The sequence below is a fragment of the Erpetoichthys calabaricus genome, chromosome 8 (assembly GCF_900747795.2).
Source record: "Erpetoichthys calabaricus chromosome 8, fErpCal1.3, whole genome shotgun sequence".
In the NCBI taxonomy this organism is placed as follows: Eukaryota; Metazoa; Chordata; class Cladistia; order Polypteriformes; family Polypteridae; genus Erpetoichthys; species Erpetoichthys calabaricus.
Genome location: NC_041401.2, coordinates 77,615,089 through 77,639,275, shown reverse-complemented (window position 1 = coordinate 77,639,275; position 24,187 = coordinate 77,615,089). Strand labels below are relative to the sequence as shown.

Genomic DNA, 24,187 nt, shown 5'->3' with positions numbered 1-24,187 from the left:
GAAACTAATGGGGTGCATGTCCAGGTTGTGGTTAAGACTGTATCATTCAGCTGTGTGCACTGAGTCTACTAAATAATTAGATCAAATTTGTACTTTTTCTTATTCTTTCACAGCTGAATAAATATCCACAGTGACTGGGAGGGAAAGTTGGTTGGAAGCGACTTGTTGCTCTGTCGACTGCAGATGAATACTGCAGAAAAAAGGGGGGGGGGGGGGCAGATAGAGCTTTGCTCCAAACAGCCTATCACAGCAGTGCAGCATGACCTAATGAATTCAGTTGTCATAGATACAGTGTGGGTTTGTCTGTTGTTGCTGTGGCAACAGGATGGAATATCTGTATCTCATTTGCTGGAACTTAAATGCTGTTCAGGCTTGAAAGCCAAGGGTTGCGAAGCATTTCACAGGGAGGTTGAGGTGATTCTTCTTTCTAGCAGTACCTTCCACCTGCTTGCATCATGTTGCATGTTTCACCATTCTACCTGGGCATTATAGATAGGTGCTCACAGTACAGCTAGGTTTCCAGATTATTTTGTGCTTTAGATGTTCAAGTGCTAGCTGATTTCCCTATCACAAACTGGTTGAGAAGATCTAGCTGCCAATTGTATACTTATTTGTCAAGGCATTTATAAATTACTACTGTCAGTTATTCATTGTTTTACACATAAATTGTGGGACTGAAAGCAAACATAAGTCATAAAGCTACAGTGTACTAGAAGGTCAAGAAGAGAACAGGTGTGGGGTTGAGGAGGAAATTGTGTGTTAAGTATGCAATAATTTGTTTTAATATTTTTCACAGAAAGCAATGTGCAGGTGAGTACACACTGTAAAACTCCGAGCTTTCTTCCACTCCTCGTGTTCAGAACTCTCATGCTGCCTAGTTCAATAATCCTTTCCTGGCTACAGATTTGCCCCACATTCCTTTCTGACTGAGTGTCCTTGGCTTCCCTGGCCATTGCTGCTCCCAGCTCAGCTGACTGCAAGGGGAAAGTGGGTCATTTTTGCCTGTCAGCAGGGCCTCCCTTGCTCACTCTACAATCAGCTTGTTGTTTTGACAGTGCCAGCCAAGTAGACAGTGGTGGGTGTACATCTATGAAATGAGGCCAGAGAGAGAGAGGGTACAATCAGTTGTTCTGTCTTCAGGCAAACAACAATTGATAGCCATAAGAAGACCAGTTAAACATATACATGCAGCAGGAAAGGTTTTAGTCTGCCAAAATATAAACTTATTTTGCTCACAGAAAACCTTCACATTAGAAAAACTAGTGTAATTTTGTTGGACTTTAAAGTTTAAGCAATGCAAAACTCTTGTTGAGAGAGAGAGAGATTTGTTTTATTTCATCTGGCTGGTAGTTTTCATTCATCCTTTTGCTGGTTTGCTGTATTCTCCTGTGTGAGAGGATTGCAGTGCAAATATACTGTATAACTCCATGTCACTGACAACCCAAACACTTTTTATACAGTACTGGTCATTATTATAGGAGACCAATTGGCTCAAGGGGCTAGAACTTTTACTGTCTGACCTCACATAGGTCCTCACACAGCATCAACGGCACTACATTTTTGTTCCTGTATCCCATTTATAAGGACAGTTCTAAGGAGATTTCTCACTTAATGCGTCAACAATAGGTGCATGTATGTGCATCAAATTTACAGTAAATACAAGTTTCTGAGTCAAAAAATTTATGTGAATGCCCTATGAACTCAGAGCTACAGCTGACACGATTCAGAGAATTTGGGTATTTTAGTTTTCTCCTAAGTGTGACATTAACACTTTGACAATTGTATAAAATAAAAAACTATAACCTGGGGCCTCATGTATAAACGGTGCGTACGCAGAGAAATGTTGCGTACGAACCTTTCCACGCTCAAATAGCGATGTATAAAACCTAAACTTGGCGTAAAGCCACGCACATTTCCACGGTAACTCATTCCTTGGCGTACGCAATTTATCCGCCTGGTTTTGCAGACTGGCGGCACCCAGCGTCAAAGCAGTGCTACTGTTCCTGTATGGTTACCCTTTCTTAGATCCACATCCACGGCGGCGGCTTTATCAAATACACTGAAATTAACTGCATATCGTTCATAAATTTAATGCATCTGATTGTAATTAACCTGTAACAATATAATGGTCCACAGAATGGTCAAACTACTGTTCCTGTGTGCTCATCCTTTCTTTCTTAGCTCCACATTCCTGACGCAACTTTATAAATACACTGAAATTAACTGCATATTGTTTATTAGTGTAATGCATCTGATTGTAATTAACCTGCAGCAATGTAATGGTCCAGGGAATAGCCAAAGTATTCCAAATACCAGAACTGCTTTAGCGTTGTTACACTCACTGCATCTTGTTCTTCTTTTTGCTGTTCCCGTTAAGGGTTGCCACAGCAGATCATCTTTTTCCATATTACTCTCACTGCACCACTCGGAGTATTTATATCACTGTATCTGAGTGTGAATCACAGCAGCAGATGATCGGAAAGAGAATTATCGGTATACAGTTTCAAGTACACACTACCTCAACCACGGCAAAAAGCGTCAAAGCCTTTCCTGTACGGACCTCGCGTTTCAGAAACAGTTTCATCCCAAGAACTATAAACGCACTCAATCACCTCACTGTAAACTTGCACTACAGTTATAATATTGCACAACCTGCGCTACTTTATAAAGCGCATATGATGACAATATCATTTTTAAGATGAAATGCAGCAAAATGTGTTGCTTATAGTATACAGATAAAACTTTAACTTCATTTAAATAATCTGTATTGCTAATAATTAAACATGTGAGGACACGGTGCCGCAGCGTATAGCTAGTTCAAGGATAGCTCCTGCCTTGCACTGTACTCTTGCTGGTGCTGACGCGATACTGGAAGGATTGACGAATAGAATAATTAAACATGTACTACGAAGATATTTCAATGTTCCTTAAAAGTTTTGAAGAATCGGCGTTCTAAGCTTACAAATGGCTTAACGTCTATTACAGAGCTGATTGTGTGGCGATTGGAGAAAGAAAAGTATGGACAGGAATTGGAGGTTAGTACGTTTGAAAGAGACAGTACTTCTGTAATAAATTATTTCATCGAAGGTCGCACATGGTGCAGCAAGCCTCTTGCGTGAGATATGAACAATCACTGCGCCACCGTGTTCTCATATTTAATAACATGCTTTCATTCCGATCATCATGAAAATGATATCACGTATACATCTCAGTATTTTAATTATTCAGAGAGCTGTAATATCTCGAATGTAATGCATTCTGTGTCCTGTCGGAGAAAGAGAAAGAACGGAAGCACGTAGTGATTCACACACATAGAGCACATAGAAGATCAAACACAGAAAAAAGCATTTAACATGCTACTTGAGAAACTACTAAAATAAACGATTTTAAGATGAAGTTTATAATGTTCTACTTTAATGGCAAAATAAACTACATGATTAAAGTGGAAATTTCGAGATTAAAGTTGACATTTCGTGCTTTTTTCCCACTGTGTGCCTATGTTTTTTGTTTGTACCCTAATAAGCTTTCATATGACACTCAGACGGTGGGCTACAACTCGCCTTTTCACAGCGACTTTGATATGTGATTTCTTTTTTATTTCGGGCACTGTGCGACTTTGTGAATTTGATCTTTCGAGTTTTTCCGACACTTTGTCACTCGATCAACTTTCTTTTGTTGATTATACCACTGTTTAAACCAACAAATAGTATGTTTTTCCTTTGCATCCACTTGGTATTCGCTGAAATTCTTATATTTTCCCCTGTGCTTTTCCCATTGTCTTTTCACAGAAGGCTATTTATATTGATTTGCATATTCAAAGAGGCGTAATTCTGGGAGGAGTTGGGGCGGGACAGAAGGCGCGTGCACGTGCGTTACTTTTCACGCAAATCGGGATTTATGTAGTGGAAGAACGTGAAAGTATGCGTGTGCACAGATTCCCGCATCTGGATTTTTCTGTGCGTACGCACAATCCCGCTTTTGTGCTTACGCCATGTTATAGTGTGAGTTCTACGCACGGCGTTATACATGAGGCCCCTGGTCAGCTAGAAATGCCTTTTTATTGGTTGAATTGTGTTTGGAATGAGGTCATACACATCAAAATCAATGTGTTGTTTTTCTGAAAAGTCTGGCCTGAAACCCACTTGAATGCAGTGATGAGGGAAGGCGATACGTCACAACTGGTAGTTCTGAATAGTCTGATAGCACATAAACGCAGCATCAGATTACTGCTAAACTCAGATCCACTTTCTGATGAGTACTCCCAGAAATATTATTTGAGAAGGAAAATAAATGTCTGCTGCTGTTCCTAGTTTTAACAATTCTTTACAAGTTGGTGTTTCATTTGAGAATTGCTTCTCAATATTTTACTTTCTCTTTTATCACAGACTTTAAAGAGGAAAGAAAAAGAATATGAGCATGAAATGGAACGTCTTGCACGAGAGAAGATTGCCACACAGCAGCGTCTTGCTGAGCTGAAAAATGAGCTTAGCCAGTGGATGGATATTATGGAGATTGACAGAGTACTGCGACAGACAGTGCAGCCAGAGGACGACCAGGCATCTACCTCCACTGCATCTGGTAGGCTTAATACCTTAGATACCTTAAGTATTAAGAGCCACATGAACTCTGCATAAGTTAGTATCACTATTACTAAAACTTTGGATATGTCTATTGAGAAATTTGTTTTTGTTATCTTTCAGAGGGTGAAGACAATATTGACCAAGACATGGATGATGGAAAGTCTCCTCTGCTGTCAAGCTCCTTGCCCAAAGTGCCTCCACGCCTCCAGCCTGAACTCCTGAAGTCTGTCCCTACCTCCTCCATCCTGTCTCAGCACATCCCTGTCCAGCACAAAGCCCAGTCGCCAGTGTTACCCACTGCTGCAGCGACTGCTGCTCCACTTCCTGCCCAAACTCTGGTAGCTCCGCCAGCTATGATGCCTGCTCACACTCATATTGTTACTACACCAACTGTCCAGCCTACTGTCATTGCTCATGCTGCTGCTAGTGCTTCACATGCGTCAGTCATTCAAGCAGTGAATCATGTGATTCAAACAGGCACTAAGCACATTGCCCACATTGCGCCTTCCAGTTCGAACTCTGTGCAACTTGCTGCAGCCACACAGCCAATTGGCCATATCACTGTCCACCCTGCTACCCTCAACCACCTCAGCCAGCATTTGCCTGCCATCTACCAACAGCCTGTAGCTGTCACTCAGCCCACTGTAATGAGCCACATTGCCCATACTCTCTCTCATCCCCAGGTCAATGGCACAGCCTCTAGCCAACAAACGGCTACAGTAGTTGGAAAACAGGCTACAGTAGGGACCCAGGTGGTGACGCATCACCCCCAGTTAGTGGGCTCCACAGTCTTAAATCCTGTAACCATGGTAACCATGCCCTCTTTTCCAGTGAGTACACTCAAACTGGCCTGAAAATGGAGAATTGGACTTGGGATCATTTTTAATGAAAAAACATGTGGAATAAAAAAAAAATCAGTGGAAAGAAATTCAACAAAAGACAGAATTATAAACTCCATACATTCCGAAGTAAACACCCCACTGCTTCGTCCTTGTGCAGTTCTCCCCACTACCTCGGACACCATCCTTGGGGCACTGGGCCCTACAGCAGAAGGGTCAGTGGTAATTTTGCCTCCGCAAGATCTGCTAATGTAGCCTGGAAATTATTATTTTTTGGCTTGTTTTTGTTAAAGATTGCCCTTTCGTTGTTCCATTGTCTGTAATATGGTGTACATGTAAATATATATTTAACTATGACAAACTGTATGTGAGGTCTGCGTTTTCCCCATTCCTGTGTGTATATATGCAAGAGGCTACAGAGTGGTGGTGGTCACTACTGCTGCAGCTGGCCTGATAATCCATGAGAACTGTCTAGAAGTTAGAGATGCCAAAAACTGAGCCAGTTTTAACTGTGCTTCGTGTGCTCAACTAAGAGGGCCAGGCTGCTTTACATTATTGCAGTTGTGTATATTTATTTGTATATTTGTGAAAGAAAAGTGGTAAATGTCATAGAAAAGCAACAGAGAGATAGATTGATCTTGTGCTTGCTTCTTTGTTTCTCTTGGATAGGCCACGTTAATGGGACAAATAAAAAGCAGCAAGTTATCTACCTTGGCCATCTTGGACCCAGGCTGTATATTTGATAACCATATTGGTAACAATTGGCAGATTCTTGGGTCTAATTGCCGTCATATAGCAATCTCTGATGCACTTCCTTGTAAAATTGACTAGTTGTGTTTTGAATCTGTTCTCTGAACCTGTTTGTCTCTTTGGATAAATAGCGTGCAAACCTATACAATTATGTGTATAATAAAGGTTTCTGCTGCCCCCTGCTGTTTTTAGATGGAATTTCAACCAGGTTTTATAAAAAGTTAATGGCAAAGGCTTTGTTCTCTGCCTTTTTGCTTTGCCTCCCCTTACGAAATGAGTAGCAGGTAGAGAAGGAACAGGTGCGTACTGTTGTATCTGAGCTGGAGGAGTCACTACAATATATGCTCAGTGTGGACCTTTTAAAGTAACCCTAGTTGCACAAGCATGAATTTGCCGGTTTGTGATTTTGGAATAAACGCATCTCTTCAAGTGCTTTGTACGTAAACATAGTGGTGAGCAGAAGAGTAAACAATCCTTTGTGAGTCAGGAAAGGGTCCTGCTGCATCCTGTAAGTTTGCTATGGAAGCTTTAGTATGGTTTATAATTCAACCCTGCAGGTGGAGCTCCAACAGACAAGGCACTTTTTTATGCTGGAATTAGTTTTCAGTCATTTCAAATAATGTAAGGTTATTCCATACAAGGCTCAACACTAAGATTTAGTTGCAACGTTTTATGAATAAATGTCTGCTGTAGCAATTGGTTATGTTTCCTTCTGTTCCTTTTAGACCTGGAATATGAAAGTGGTGTCTTTGTAAAAGTATATATGTGTACTGGGGAACTGTGTATCTCAAATTTGCACCAGTTGCATGAGGACAGACTGTGGTAAACAAACCTAGGGTTACCTTGTGCCAAAACCAGCTTAAGAACAGTTGCACTTTGGTCATCTCTCTTGGCTTCATTAGAATCAACCATGTTATTGTGACGAGTGTGTGTGCATTGTTTTGTACATGTCTGAGTGCAGATGTTAAGTTTATGTGAGTGTAATTGAGCACAGACCAACGCTTGTAACGACTCAGGCCAGACACTTAATGCTCTATTTTGGTTGTTATGTACAGAAAATGTGTCTCACATCTCCTTTTTTCAATGAAACCAAACTAATAAAGGCTGATGGCCAGTTGCTGGTGAATGGAAAATAATGAAATGCTGCACAATTTTACATAAAGCTGCTCTTCAGCCTTCTGTACAGCAAAACATATTAAAAGTCTCAAAGAAATTAGTTGGCCGCTTGCTTGTTCATTCCACAATTTGTATAAAATTAACTGTGTATAGAAATGTATATTTACACATGCATATATATATATAAATAAATAAATATATATATAAATAATTACATATGTGAGGTGCGATTTTAAGAATAGCACTGTGATTGCTGCTGTTTGACACCACAATCGCAAAGCAGTTTTACAATTGTGTGTAGCGGCGCTGATTGCAAACCACAAGGACATTTGTTCCTGTGTTGTGTGCGTGTGTGTGATCAAGAAAAAAAAAAAGAGAATAATATATTTTTTTCTAATGTTGTATAACTTTTTTTTTATGCATAGTTTCAAAAGTCAGTGTCAAATAAATCATTTTTATATATTTTTCAATTTTATTGTTGCCTGTTTTTTTTTTTTTTTTTTGTTTTGCATGTAGATTTTGATGATTTCCCTGTTGAGAGTTTCAAATTAATTTTTCTTTCTGGGACCATGTAAAGTACTGTAAACTATGGGGCTGAATTTACAGGCCTCTTTCCTCATTAATATTATATATATATATATATATATATAAAATAATGTGTGTTTTCCCTATGGAGAAAGTTTAAGTTATATATTGCCTGTACATTTTGGGCTGCATTTAGATTGAATTGTCTAGTATGTTTGAAAAAGAAAAAAAAAGAAAATTCTGAAAATCCTTAATAAATCTTACTACATTTATGACTAATGTGGCCATTTTCAATTGTGTGTTTGTCCATTTACAGCAGATAACTTCAGAACTGTGAGTGTATAAAACCCGTTGCTTTCCTCTGATATTTGTGGAGTCAAATGGGAACACATCCCACTCTGTATATACACAATAACCAAATGGTTAACTGCTCATCAAATTTAACTAAGTACTGGATCTCTGCGTTTGCAATGTCGATACATTTGCAAATGTGAGACATGTAACTAAATATCTGCAAACTCTAAAAGTCTGCATGTTTGACTTTCCAGGGAAACCCTTCTGTCACAGTAATAGCAAGTGTTCAATTTCAGTTTTTCTGTGGTATCTGTTTTACTTGACTGACGCCAACAAGAAGTTCAAAACATTCAATGAGACTGTATTATGTGTCAGAGTATCACAGTTAAGGGCCCCCAAAAAATCAGTTGCTTATCACATCCATAATTTGTCTAGAACAAAACTACAAGAAAAAAAAAAATTTTTTTTTAAAATAATAAAAAATAAGTGGTGGTGTTTCCCAGCAAAGAAGCCATTAGCCTTGACGTGCGAGTTTGTTACACAGTTTATATTAGAATTGCAAATCGGTAGGCTGGCAGTGTAGCTGATCTAACATCACTGGATTTTCTTCATATGTGGGTACATAAAAAACCCTATATAGTAATAGTAATGTTTTTTTATTTGTAGAGTAACTTTCTAATGCTCAAAGAAATACAATATTTAAATTGGAATAACGGAAGCAGATTTAGAGAGTTACAAAACAAAACCAGTAAATAATACTATTAATATTATAATAATTAGAAATCAAATGAACAGTTAAATGTACACTGCATTTCTTGGTCTGCACAATAAAACCATACACTGTAATACATTTCCAATGCATAAGACAAATGAAAAATAAAAACATACTGTAGACCTAGAATTAAATAATGGGGAACTGGTCAGTGGGGGTAAGAATGGTAGCACAAGTGAAATGCCTTTCTTAACACATGAATGTGTATGCTTCCCTTTAAGGAATCTAAGAGATTTAGTGAATGAAATAATAATTATTAATTTTAGGTTGGTCTGTCATCCATGGAGCATAGCTTATTTGGGGGCGGCACCACAAAATTGCCAGCGTCAGTGCACAGGAGGCTAATGATGTAGGAGGTTGCTAATTTAATCAGGTTCAAGGCAGATTATGCTGTAAAGGAAAGCAGCAGGATTTTACAACCAGCCTTACAAGATGCACAGAGTCAGTGGAGATTAATTAGGACACCTGGCATGTGCACCGTACTGCAAGTCTGACTGCAGAGTTTGGAACCAATTGAAGCGCAGATAACAGATTAGACGGGCACCTGCCCTAAAGTAGTTACGGAAATCTGTCCGAGAAGCAATGAAAGAATGGACCAGCTTCTCAATGTCAGTGGAGGTTATTATGGAAGTGAAAGAAAGAAACCTTCTTTGAGACTTTGGAGAGTGATGAAGAAAGACAAGAATTAAGAAATGCTACAAAGTTAGACAGGTTCTCCCATCACAGCAGAGTGCCTGTAAAGCTCTGTTAGAGTGACCGTTGGGTTCCTCCTTGACAAAGGTTCTTCTTGCTCATTTACTCAGTTTGTCTGGATGGCTAATACTAGTAAGAGTGGTGGTGGTTTCAAACTCTTTCCTTTTCACAAATATTGAAGCCACTGTGCATCTGGGGACACTGAAAGATTTAGAAATGATTTCATCCCCTTGCCCTAATCTATGCCTCACAATAGTTTGATTACTGAGGTCTGCAGAAGGTTCCTTGGACTTTATGGCTTGTTTTTTCTCCTGACACACAGTGTGAACTGTTGGACCTTATATACCCAGGTACACATGTGCCTTTGTAAATGATGTCCAAACAATTCCATTTGCTACAGTCAAGTTCTGGACACGTCTCAAGGACAGGTAAAGCAAACAGCATGAACCTGACCACAATTTGCAGTTTCACTTTTTGATTTTTAATACATTTACAAACCTTTCTGAAAACGTCTTCTCACTTTGTCATTACGGGTTATTGAGTGTTGACTGTTAGGCAAAAATGGCAAATGTATCCATTTAAAATTAAATTTACAACACAATGAATTGTGCAGAAAGTGAAGGGGTCTGAATCCTTTCTGAATCCTCTGTTTCTAGTATTTAAAGGCAGACACTGGTTTGAAATGTCATAATCCTTTCTGTATTTACGTAACCATCTTTCACAGTTTCTCATATCAAAATGTGCAGCCTGTAGCACTGAGCCTATTATGCAAATAGTTTAAAACGCAAGGTCCTGTTGTATCATGGTACTGTTATGGCAGCCATGGAGCTTCTTAGCCACAACCAAAGCCATTTTCAACAGCTTGCAGTTCCTTAGCCAGTAAGCCATACCCTGAATAAAACAGGTGGGCCATGCAGGGTCTAATCCTTGAACATTTGCAATCAAATGATCTACTCAAGTTGTCTCAAGATCACCCCTGTAAGCAATATGTTATATTGTATAAGCTGTAGGTAGTATCCATCCCTATTTAATTTTATAAAAGCTGTAAAATAAAATGTAGTTGCATTACATATGTTATTCTTTTTCATTCACTATGACATACAATGTCTGCTCTACACATCTCATTGTTTGATCAGCTGATTTTTTCTTCTTTTACTCTGCTTTTAAGCAAAAGGAGTAGCATAGTCTTTACATTAAGATATTTGAGAAATTTTTGCAACTGTTTTTTTAAGTTCTTAACACTGGTTTCTGATTTTCCTATTAATTAAATTTTTTTCCTGTAGAGGTTTCTCTCTAAATTGTATCCTAATAGAGACAATTAACAAAGAACAGACAAATGAATGCAAGGTGGGAACAATCCTTTGATAAACCTACAGGGTAAATTCAGTTAACTGACCGTGCACATCTTTAGGATGTTATTTTGCTGCAAAATACAATGTAATCTATTGAAATTTAAATTAAATGTCTACATCAGTCATCATCTTTCTGTCTACTGTAAAATCGAGAGAGGAAGCACCAAGCAAGAGAGGCTGTGACACACCAGAATACCAAGGAAATGCACAGAAGGTACCTCTAGGGCAAGAGATATCAAATATTTTTAAATTTATTCTATTATTTGTCATGACAGGTAACATGGCTACTTTTATATAACGCCTTTCACAATAAGTACAATCACAAGGTGTTGTGTAAGAATAAATGTGGTATAAGCCTAGCACAGAATCTAAGCAAGCTAACACCATCCTTGGTGAAGCATGGCAGTACTAACATCAGAATAAAAGAATTATTTTTACTGATAAAAACTGGAAAGCGTTTCAGTAAAGGGGAGAAGTAAATAAACTGTAATACTTGAAAATCCCTCCGGAAAATGTACTTCAATCTGCAAAACAATATAAAATGAATAGATTCACATTTCAGGCTGACAATCCATATTACTAACCGAGAATGCTAAACCGGATGGACGCAGGGACATCCGGCCATGGGCCGTAGCCGCAAAAAGACGTACTGCGCAGGCGCACCAAGAAATGAGGCGCCGCGAGAGGCGGACAAGACCACAGAAAAAAGGAGTGAGCACAGAAAAAAGGAGTCAAACGCAGGCGCCGCACACAGCGCCGCACGAGCAAAACCCCCATATCCCCCCCCCCACACACACACACACAAGCAACGGACGGGACACACAAAGAGGATGATTCAACAAGCCCCTGGCACACAAAAAAAAGCCCGCAAACCCCCCCCCCCACACACACACACACACAAGCAACAGACAGTACACACACAAAGAGAAGGATTTAATACCTTTGCACACGAAACGGGACGCACACAAAGAGGAGGATTCAACAAGCCACAAGCACACAAAAAAAGCCGCGAGCACCACACAAAGCCCATTGGACACGAAACGGGACAGACTACGGACATAGCAAACGAAACGTACACAAAAACGACGATTCAGACCCACGACCACAGTAACAAATAACAAATGACACACAAAGCCCCATTTCTAAATGAACCGTCCGTATTAAACATACGTCATCTCAACACGTTCACAATATGCAGCATAGGTAGATCTCATTACAATGAGGCACTATTAACCGTTCAACCGCAGAAAAAGCTCCATATTAACAGTGAGTGCGATCCTCCTTATTACTTATCCATATTTCTCACGCTCAAGAACAAACAAGTCATGAATTCACGATCACAGGTACAAAACAATACCGCTCGGATAACGGGACCAAACACAATTCACACTATGCAGCATAGGTGGATCTCATTACAATAAGGCACTATTAACCGTTCAACCGCAGAAAAGGCTCCATATTAACAGTGAGTGCAATATTCCTTATTACTTATCTATAATTCTAGAAGAAAAAATGTCTCGGCTCCAAAAACGCAAAGCTCAACTAAAGCTTCTAACTAACGATGTACCTAAAAGTAAAAACTTTATGAACTGCATTAGATCCTACAATAGTTCATTTGCTTTTGCATCTACCGGAGTAAATATCAGGCCACCAAAAGGCAATGGCCCATACTGCTTTCGCATATGTGCACAAATACTGCATCGCATTGGAACAGTGCACCCTGAAACAAATCAACAACGCAAATATGCACAAATCTACATCCTAGATCCACATGACGCAATCAATCAAAGTGCTGCATCGCAACAGGCACGGATTCAAAACGAAACACCTCCCGTCTCAGACATACGTTAACGGCAAGGAAGGCTACAACGGGCTTCTCACAAAGCACAGGCAAATCGAATACAGCTCCAAAACAACACGTCCCAAGTACTACACATGCAACAACGCGCCTCTCAAACGGCCCAAGCAAAACATACACCAGGAAAATTCATTCGGATTAATGAATGTCATTTGCAATCATTGTCATTCAGTTCACTTCCCTGAAGAAACAACTGGCAATACAAGTAATGAATTTACACGTTGTTGTCAAAAGGGTCAAATTAGACTGCCTCCTTTACATTCATATACTGAATATCTACAGAAGCTTCTAACTAACGATGTACCTGAAAGTGAAATCTTTATCAACTGCATTAGATCCTACAAATCGGTATCCACTATGAACATTAACGGTGGCACTGCACGTGACATCCGTCTTGCAAAAATGTTAATTATTGATGAATGTACAATGGCATCCAGTCACTTACTCAACACCATTCATAAACTTCAACAAACGTTTATGAATAATAATATTCGCTTTGGAGGAAAGTTAATTTTATTAGGAGGAGATTTTAAACAGTGCTTAGCTATTCTTCCACATGCCATGCGCTCAGCTATTGTTCAGTGCACCTTAAAATACGCAGACAATTGGCATTGCTTTCAAAAGATACAGTTAGTAAAAAAGATACGATGTCCAGAACCAGATCATAACAATTGCTTATTACAACTGGGAGATGGTACACTCACCAATACAGATGGACTTCACCCACATATTATTACAATTCCTCAAGCCTTTATCTGCGACGACTTAGTTACAGACAGATTTGGAACAGCAATCTCATTAGACCAGATGCCCCTTTTAACAAAACACACTATATTATGTCCAAAAAATATTAATGTGGAAAACATAAATACCCAAGTCATTCCATTACTTCCTGGAGAGACACAACTCTTTCTAAGCTCTGACAAACTTGACTCTGATCACAACAATAACCATCTTCATTGACATTACAAGTTCTGACCTGGAATTACCTTTTACACTTAAACGGCGTGTACAGAGAAATTTTCAAAAACCTTTACACTGTGCCAGACACTTTATTGTTTGCTTTCTATTTGCATCATCTAAACCTTCACACTATTCTATATCTCATTCATACATCATGCTCTGTCATTCCCAACACCAGGGGTTGGCGAGCGAAGCGAGCAGGGGGCGGAGCCCCCTAGTAACTGAAGAACCACAGCCAAAGAAACAAGAAAATGGCTTAGAAACATTTCAGTGAGAAAGCTCTGTCAGATAATTCAGATTTGAGATGACTCTTGGTTAAAACATCTCTGCCAACGTGTGTAAAAGATATAAATATTAGCAAACTGTATAAGCACATGAAGACTGCAGCTTTCCTCCACAGGATGATCTTATTGTATGTTTAAGTGATGTTGTCAGTTCAAGTTTTACTATATAGACATGTACCACTCTTAGACTTGAATTGCTCTTTTTCACAGCGTGTTTCAGGGTTTTAAATCCAGAAAAGAAGTGTGTCACACCTCTGTGCTTTTTATTTTTCACAATTTTATGAAATGGATCTTTAAATGTAAAAATAGATTAGATAAAGGCTTTATTTCTCCCTTATGCCATATATGTCATTTTACTAGAAAGGAGGGATTTCAGTGCTACCCAGGATTTGCTTCCTTTAAACAGCACCAAACATTCAGTTTAATGAGCTCATAAATGAGATGAAGGTTATGATGCTTTTAGTGTTTTTATCTGGCAGATGTCATTGCCCAAGGCAGCATAAATAAAAGCTGATATATTTCAATAAATTTTTCATTTTTTTTTTTTTTTTTTAACAAGTGGAACATCATCAGGGAAAGTGACAAGCACAGGTTCACACCGCAAGTCATAATTCTTATTAGAATTCAACATTCAGCACTCCAGCCACTAAGCTGTACTTCAAACAGCCATCAAACAAACATGTAAAGCAGAATGAAAATAAGCAGCAGCACAAAGTGAACATCGCCTGACACAGATGGACATACCCGGACTTAAAGACATATAACTTACTGAATTACTATCAAGGGTGGGTGGCAGATACATAAATTGTGTTCCATGCTTTTACAGATGTAAATTAAGCTGTGGCTGCTTGCTACTTTGGAATTATTGCCAGCATTGCCATGTATCTCTTTAATGAGAAATGCTGACGGGGCTGAGTGCAGTGCTCCAGTCCTCTGGTCTTTCCTGAATGAAGACGTATTAGCCATCAGCCACGCACCTTTTTGCTCTTATACACTAAATGGTCAAAAGTTTGTGGACACCTGACCATCACACCTATATGAGCCTGTTGGACATGGTCATTAATATGAATTTGGCTCACACTTTGCAGCTATAACCAGCCACCAATCGTCTGGGAAGGCTATCCACAAGATTTTGGTGTGTGTCAGTGAGAATTTGTGCCCATTCATTCAAAACAGCATTTGTAAAGTCAGGTACTGATGTTGCATGAGAAGACCTGGTCAGCAATCGGCGTTCCAGTTCATCCTAAAGGTGTTCAATAGGGTTCGGCTCAGGGCTCTGTGCAGGCCATTCGTGGTCCTCCACACCAAACTCGTCAAACCGTGTGTGTGTGTGGTCCTGGCTTTGTGCACAGAGAACTGTCATGCAGGATCAGAGAAAGGCCTTGCCCAAACCGTTGCTACAAAGTTGGAAGTACACAATTGTCTAAAATGTCCTTGTATGTCGTAGCATTAATTGTACCCTTCACTGGAATGAAGGGGCCTAGCCTAAACCCTGAAAAATTGCCAAGAGACCATTAAAAGTGCTTCACCAATCTTTACAGTAGACACCATACAGACCAGAAGGTAGTGTTCTCCTGGCAGCTACCAAACACAGTTTCGTCCATCAGACTGACAGGCAGCGTAGCGTGATTCATCACTCAGAGAGCATGTACCACTGCTCCAGAGTTCAATGGCGGGCATGCTTTACTCCATCCCAGCTGACAGCTGGCATTGCACATAGTGAACCTAGGTTTGTGTCAGCTACTAGATTATGGAAACCCACTTTGTGAAGCTCCTGGCGCAGTTCTTTTGCTGACATTGCTTTCAGAGGCTGTTTAGAACTCTGTTATGAGTGATGCAGCAGAGATTTTTATATGCTATGCCTTTAAGCACACAGCAGCCCTGGTCTGTGAGTTTATGAGGTCTACCTACCACTTCATGGCTGAACTGTTGTTAATCCTTAATGCTTCCACTTCACAATAATAGCACTAACAATTGACTGGGTAGATCTGGCAGAGTAGAAATATCATGTACTGACTAGTGGCAAAAGTGGCATCCTATGGCAGTGCCACATTTAAAGTTACTGAGCTCTTCAGCATGATCCATTCTATGGCCAATGTTTGCCAATGGACATTGCCCATCTATGTACTTGATTTTACACACCTGTTAACAATGGGTATGGTTGAAACACCCGAACTTAATAATTTGGAGGGGTGTCCAAGTACTTTTGGCCATATGGTGTACATTAATAAGCCAAAACATTTTAACTATTCCCGTATGACATGAATTACGTTCATTATCTTGTAATAATGGTGCAAGTCAAGGGCAGGGATATATCAGACAGTAAGAGGATATTAGGTACTTGTAGCTAACATGCTGAATGATATGTGCGGGTTTAAAGACCTCAGTGACTTTAATAAGGGCCAAATCTTTAAGGCCAATTGACTGGGTCAGAGCATTCCTGAAATGGCATGGCTTGTGAAGAGGTCACTAGTCAGATGTGGTCTGAGGTGGGAATACCACAAAGCCAAAACGCATCAATGCAAGAGATCAATCAAGACTATATAATCTGTTATGAACCAACAGAAAGACTACTGTGCAGCAAACCGCCGATAATTTTAATGATAGTTATGTCAGTCATGATACACAGTCCATCAAACCCCTCTGTGTATGGGACTACATAGCAACAGGTCAGATTGCCCACACTAACCTCAGTCCACCATCAAAATCAACTACAATGGGCAGGTGAGCATCGGAACTGAACCTTGGATCAATGGAAAAAGCTGACCTGGTCCAGTGAATTCTGTTTTCTGTGGATGGCAGGGTATGCAGTGGCGTCAGGAGGGTGGAGCTTAAACCCCTGCTCTATTGTGGCCAGTCCCTGATTCCCAGCTCCTCACTGTCATATGTGACTATCAACAGCCTCAAAACCCCAAATGGAAGTCCCCAACTTCTCTTTGTCATACATGAATATCAACGTCTTCTGAACTTCTGTGCTTTCTCCACCTTCTATATTATTGGATAGATTGACTTCTACAATCAAAAAATAGTCCATCCATCCATCCATCCATTTTCCAACCCGCTGAATCCGAACACAGGGTCACGGGGGTCTGCTGGAGCCAATCCCAGCCAACACAGGGCACAAGGCAGGGAACCAATCCCGGGCAGGGTGCCAACCCACCGCAGGACACACACAAACACACCCACACACCAAGCACACACTAAGGCCAATTTAGAATCACCAATCCACCTAACCTGCATGTCTTTGGACTGTGGGAGGAAACCGGAGCGCCTGGAGGAAACCCACGCAGACACGGGGAGAACAGGCAAACTCCACGCAGGGTGGACCCGGGAAGCGAACCCGGGTCTCCTAACTGCGAGGCAGCAGCGCTGCCACTGCACCACCGTGCTGCCCCTTGAGCAATTCCTTATGTAAATTTGTTTTAGTCCATGTACCAATCCCTTGATAAATCTTGCAATCAGCTTTGAAAGTGATGTATCATGTCATCAGCCCATAAGAATATACTAGACACTTACACCAAGGAACTCAACCTCATTTAGGTTAGAATTGGGTCTTTATAGAAGCCATAACCATCAAAACCACAAGAAGTATTTAACAGACATATACTGTGCTTTCTTAGTCACAAGAGGTGTCAAGAGAAGAGAGGCTACCAAATCAAATTAATCCTGGAGCTTTAACAATTTGTTTTCTTGTCTGCCTATTTTAAATTTAGTTCTGTTCCTTTAAATATCCAAGCCTTGCGAGTTTTTATTAAACATTTTATGGCAGCTTTTGCAATGGGTCAGTGTGAGGTGAGGTACCACCCACCATTGTTATATATAAAAAGAGTTGAGAAAGCTCTTTACAGCCTTAAGAAAATATGACCCCTGAAAGTAAAAACCCATATTTTTTCCTGGCCCAAAACATTTGCTTAGTTGAATGGTCGAGGATCTAAGTCATTAACTGAAATCAATTTCCACATTTTAGCTCTGTTAAGGTAAATACTAGCTTTTTATGGAAGACATACTTGAATATTAAAGGTCAACCTAGTCTTATGTGAGGATGGGTTGAAGTTAACCCTCTCCAACTGTAATAAGACGACTAGAATTGCTGAACAAAAGTATACAGAATATGCTTCTCCTGATGTAATTTTTAACCCTAGCAGCTGCTATCTTAACTATGGTTGACAAATATCATGATAATAGACTGATCTTGGTTAACTTATATGCACATCATATAGTAGTGGTTAAGGGTTTGAACTTCAAACCCTAATGTTGTGGGTTCAAATCCTGCTACTGACACCATGTGACTATGAGCAAGTCACTTCACCTGTCTGGTCTCCAGTTGGAAAACCAAAAGAAATGTAACCAATTGTATCATAAATGTTGCAAGTCGCCATGTAAACCCATCAGCCAAATAAGTAAATGTAAACATCAACAAACAACAATGAATTTTTGTGCAACTTCTTTACATGCGCAACAACACGTAACATTAGATTCTCCTTAGCAAGGATAACTTCTCCCAAAGTAATCCTTGAATTAAATATTGAAGTTTTCAAGACCATACTCCTTTTGTAAATCATAAGTATTTAGGAACTATTTTGTTCTTAAAAACAACTTGCTGTCCTTAGTCAAACTCTTGTAACTATGATGCCACTATAGCTTCATAACTTTAGAGAAAATTGTAAGACGAACAGGCCATTCAGCCTAACAAACTTGTCCTTTTCACCTAGATTGTCCAAAATAGTACAAAGTCAAGATTTAAAGGTTACCAAATCCTATACTTCACCACACTACTTGGTAACTTATTCCATATGTCTACGGTTGTTTGCATGAAGAAAAACCTTAGAAGAAATTTGTCCTGAACAAGTTTCAAACTATGGCACTGTGTTCTTTTTCAGGAATTTCATTTTAATGTAACAGCTGGGATCTACTGTATTAATTCACTTCATAATTTTAAACATTTTGATCGTTTCACCTCTTAATTTCCATTAGCTTAAACTGACAAGGTTCAGCCCATTCAGTCTTTCTTCCTAACTCATCCCTCTCAGTCTTGGAATCAACCTAGTCACTCTCTTCTGGATTTTTCTCTCAACACTGCTATGTCTTTTTTGCAATATGAAGACCAAAACTGTACACAATACACCAGGTGAGGTCTCACTAGTGCATTATATAACTTAAGTGTAATCTCCTCTCATTTATACTAAATGCATTGTGATACATAACCTAAAATCCAGTTCACCTTCTTGTTTTCTTCTGTACACTGTCTTGACACAGAGACTCCTACATTCTTCTCATAAGGGGTACATTCAACTTTCAAACCTCTAACTGCTTATTCATATCTAAAATTTCTATTACCTATTATGAATAGCTTATATTTATTTAATTTACACAAATCTGTCCAGACCTATATTCTGCCCAACTTCCCCTATAACAATTTAGCTGATTCTGCATTAGATAGATAGAGATAGATAGATAGATAGATACTTTATTAATCCCGATGGGAAATTCACATTCACGGAGCTGCTGAAAAAGGCTGCCACTCACAGCGGCGCTGGATGCAATGAATTATCAGTACCGCTTCCATCTAGTTGGGTATCAGCTGCAAATGTAACGAGCCTGTTATTTATATTATTGCCTTGATCATTTATGCATATCAAAAACAGCAGTGGCTCCACTTACAACATCACCTAATTCTGAAAAAGTCCCCTTCGTCATAATTCTTTGCTTCCTGTGACCAAACCATCCTGGAGATCACAATCACAAGTCAGTCAGTCAGTCATTATCCTAACTACAGGGTCACGGGGGTCTGCTGGAGCCAATCCCAGCCAGCACAGGGCGCAAGGCAGGAACAAACCTTTGGACTGTGGGAGGAAACCCACACAGACACGGGGAGAACATGCAAACTCCACACAGGGAGGAGCCAGGAAGCGAACCCAGGTCTCCTTAATGCGAGGCAGCAGCGCTACCACTGCGCCACCATGCCACCCTCAATCACAAGCCTATTTAACTTAATGGCCTACTAACAAATCAATACATTATTACTAGCAGATGATTATTGTATACATCCATATGTGTTAAATGCAATGGAGTTCCACAAACTCTTGAGTTTAAGATTAACTTAAGCAAAAGTGTATTATTTGCACTTAATACTTCAGTACGTAAGTCAAACTTCCTTTAAATGTGTTGCATTAATTCTCATATCTAGAAGACACTACCACACATCATCTTAAATATTTAAAAATAAGTTTAATAACGGAACATGTAAAATTAGGTTCTTACTATTTGATTACTTCCTCACCATATCAACAATCCAACAATAAATAATTTTGTATATATTCCAATTTACATAAACAAGTCTTTCTTTATAAAACTGAATGCAGGTATGTGTGTGTTTATGGAATGGTAGAATTCAACATCTTAAACAAAATCTAAGAGACCAAAAACAGAAAGAATCATGCTCCTGTTTAATTTTCAATTTTATTGTATTGTAGTGACAAGCCATTCCTTTACAAATCTGCAATTTAAAAATTAATCATCACCCACAACACTTAGAATACACTACATTTAACACATGGAAAGTTCATAGCATGATACCTTTAGAGACCTGTATGTGTACATAAATATTGTATTTCCTTTGAACAGTAGTGCCATTAATATAACAATCACCAAAACATAATGTATTTATATGTAAGTTGGAGATTTTTCTAAAGACAACTTTTTTATTCTAATCTACTTTATTTAATCATTACAGAGACTCAAAAACACTATTAATACTGAAAAGATTTTCATAATAACACATCTGTTAACAATGTGTAAAAGTTAGAACTTTGATGTTGAATGGAAGTCAACACCTCATTGAGTACCCTCTTCCTTGTTTTGCAGCAGGTTGGTGTAATTCAGTTTAATTTTTTTCTTTGCATACACATCTTAATTTAGAAAGCCAAAGTACATTCTGGACTAGATCTAGATTGGTCAGAGATGTTTTTAGGTATTTATTTCCCTCAGCTACATGAGTGTAATATTGCAACCAAATACCAAAAAAACCCCATCAATCAAGAGTAATTATAACATCAAATTTAAAATTAAAAATTAAGCACACCCTAAAGGACTGAAGACCACAGATAACTGGAAAACAAAAATGCCAGCATGACATGAATGATCCTAGCATAAACTAAGCTGTTCATCATGGAACACCTTGGGTATTCAACAGCCTCTAAACACAACTGCAAAAGTAAATGCTTAATTTTATGGTATTCAAGAAGGAAATAGTAACAAACCAGGTTCACTTTTAGAATTAAAATAATGATGAACAGGAGCATTAAGCAATGAAAAGATAAGAGGGTCCATTCCTGTAAAGAAGTTTGTGCTGCCCTAGTCAGTTGAATGCCAAAATAACTGTCTATCCCAAGTCTTCCTGGGTACTATGCATATATGGGCATCATGATGTCAGCTTCCATGACTAAGAACCATGTGCAGCCATCATGTGACTTGGATGTCTTGTGGTCTCTTACCAGACATCCAGTCTCTGTTTTTGTCTGTGATGCTCCCTGCAGTTTAGCTCATTTCATCAGTAGTCTTGTGCATGCTTTGCACCCAAAATCTTCAAAACAAGCATAAAGAAGCATTGTCTTGTAAGTTATGGGTAATGTTACATTTGTCAACAAGTTTTATATGTGCCGACTTCACCATGTCCCACCTTTGTAAATATTGTTGAGTGATTTTAACATTCATTTTGATGGTTCCAATACCCCCCTTGCTCTTTATTTTGTGCAAGTGCTCAGAAGACTTATACACATTCAGCATGTTAATTAGGTCCTTGCCATGACTTAGGACAACTTTGCAGTGTTTCTACCAACACGTACACCATAACGTTCAGCAGTTAAGGTGATTAACTCTGGTTGTTTCTCATCAGAATTGCCTCTGGCCTGTCAGTCCATTGTGATGCACTGTCAGTAGGAGAGATTGCAAACTTTATAACAACATTTTGCAGGTCAGTCTTACAAGGCTCACTTTAGAGAAGAAATTAACCAATGGTCAACACTGTCTTCTTCTTCTTCTTTCGGCTATTACAGTTAGGGGTTGCCACAGCGGTTCATCTTCTTCCATATCTTTCTGTCCTCTGCATCTTGTTCTGTTACACCCATCACCTGCATGTCCTCTATCACCACATCCATAAACCTTCTCTTAGGCCTTCCTCTTTTCCTCTTCCCTGGCAGCTCTATCCTTAGCATCCTTCTCCCAATATACCCAGCATCTCTCCTCTGCACATGTCCAAACCAACACAATCTTGCCTCTCTGACTTTGTCTCCGAACCGTCCAACTTGAGCTGACCCTCTAATGTCCTCATTTCTAATCCTGTCCATCCTTGTCACACCCAGTGCAAATCTTAACATCTTTAACTCTGCTACCTCCAGCTCTGTCTCCTGCTTTCTGGTCAGTGCCACTGTCTCCAGCCCTTATAACATAGTTGGTCTCACTACCATCCTGTAGACCTTCCCCACTGAAAATCTAGTCTGCAGTCATGTTATTGTTATGTTGTTAAAGAGAATTCAATTGTTTCTCTCTGCAATTATGTCTCCTTTGGGGTTCCCATTAGCAGGTAAACTACAACAAATAGGAAGTTATTTGTGTTGACATTTCTTAGCAGGTGAAGAAAATGGGAATTAACCCATACTTCTGTCAGTGCTAGCCTACCTCTCTGCCTCTCAGGCTCCTGTTTGCCACATCCAATGAGTGCTTAGCTCAAATGAAAATGCATACAACTATGTTGTCTGCAACCAAACAATGTGCTCTTCTCCAGATTTTTTGATACATCATCTTTTTTAGGTGCATTTGCATATAATGCAAGAAGCACCTGCTGTGATAGCCATGTCTGTCTGTCTGTCTTCCTGCCAATCTGTCTGTCCACATGAAACAACTAAACTTCCTTGTGTACCAATTTTGTTGAAATTTATTCTTCAAAGAAATTTCTAGGGACAGTTTAATTTTCTTTGAGATGTCTCAAACAGATCGTGATGTACAAAGTTTTGAAACTGCAAAATCCTCCATGGAAAAGCATTAATGAATCTGCAAACTACTCAGTCTTAAAATAGAGATACTTCTTGCAACTTCAACTATGAATTAGTTTACTGTTTCAATTTTACCTTGAGAGCGGTTACATCAACTTGTATATTTTACATATTTTCCTTATTTACTCATCCATCAGCCTCTTTGATCCACAATAATATGGCAGGAAAAAGGAGTGCACGTATGTACAAACAGCTTATCCAGCAGCGCGCTTCTCCTGCTGCCTTAGGTGAGTAAACTATAAAAGTACAAAAAAAAAGTCACTTCTCTGGAAATGAATGGAACAGGAAATTATTTAGGTGTACAGTATATGTAAGGATTAATTGACTAATATTATCTGTAGATTATTATTGTAAAAATCCAACATTGTTTTCCTGCATGTTGATAATGTTTGACATAATTAATTACATGGGAAAGGTGCAGCTATCCTAATTAATATAAACAATAGAATGGGGTTAGAAAGGGAACTGCATTTGATCTGCTGCTGGGCACAGAACAAGGACCTTGCTATGGTATTCAGTTTCCACAGTGCACAAAGAGACTGATTATGCTGCACATAGCAAGAAGAGGATTACAGTTTGCTAGAAGAGTTACTTAGCAGTATAGCATACAGTAGACTGAGGTTGTGTTACAGTTTATCTTTACACGAAGAACTGCTCTTGCATCCATATCTTCAGATAAACGTCATCTTTGGTTATTTCAGTTATATAATAAATCAGTCCCTTCCAAAGTTTTTCAGTTAACTTAGTTGCCGAATGCATCTGTATGTTATGTCATGCATCCATGTTCTTACTTGTTTTTCATTACAAAGGAAGGCAAAGACAACAACGGCATCAGTGACTACTGCCTGGGTATTCCCCCACTTCTTATTCCATATTAATTCATGTTAACTGACCTTGCAATATTTTCAGATTCACATTTGCACCACAAAAAAGTTGTGGAAAGTTATGTCAGACTCTCATAAGTGGTTATCAACTGTGATTCCTAGTCATTTAATTTGAAAACCTCAAGGCAACAAAATCCAGCACCTGAAGTTGTGCTCTCCAATTTAAAGTCATGTACTGTGACAATGATCTTAGGAAGATACAAAAATTTAGATCATCTTTCTTCATG

At 39.2% G+C, this 24,187-nt stretch overlaps 1 protein-coding gene across 1 annotated transcript in view; it reads left to right on the top strand.

The window, feature by feature from the left end:
* The window catches only part of mnta (MAX network transcriptional repressor a), a 28,232-nt gene extending 20,301 nt beyond the window's left edge, over window positions 1–7,931 (top strand). The window contains exons 5-6 of the mRNA XM_028806877.2: window positions 4,386–4,578; window positions 4,701–7,931. Of these exons, the coding sequence (XP_028662710.2) occupies window positions 4,386–4,578; window positions 4,701–5,434 (927 nt within the window). The 3' untranslated portion in view covers window positions 5,435–7,931. The remainder of the gene's footprint in view (window positions 1–4,385; window positions 4,579–4,700) is intronic.
* The last annotated feature ends 16,256 nt before the right edge of the window (window positions 7,932–24,187 follow it).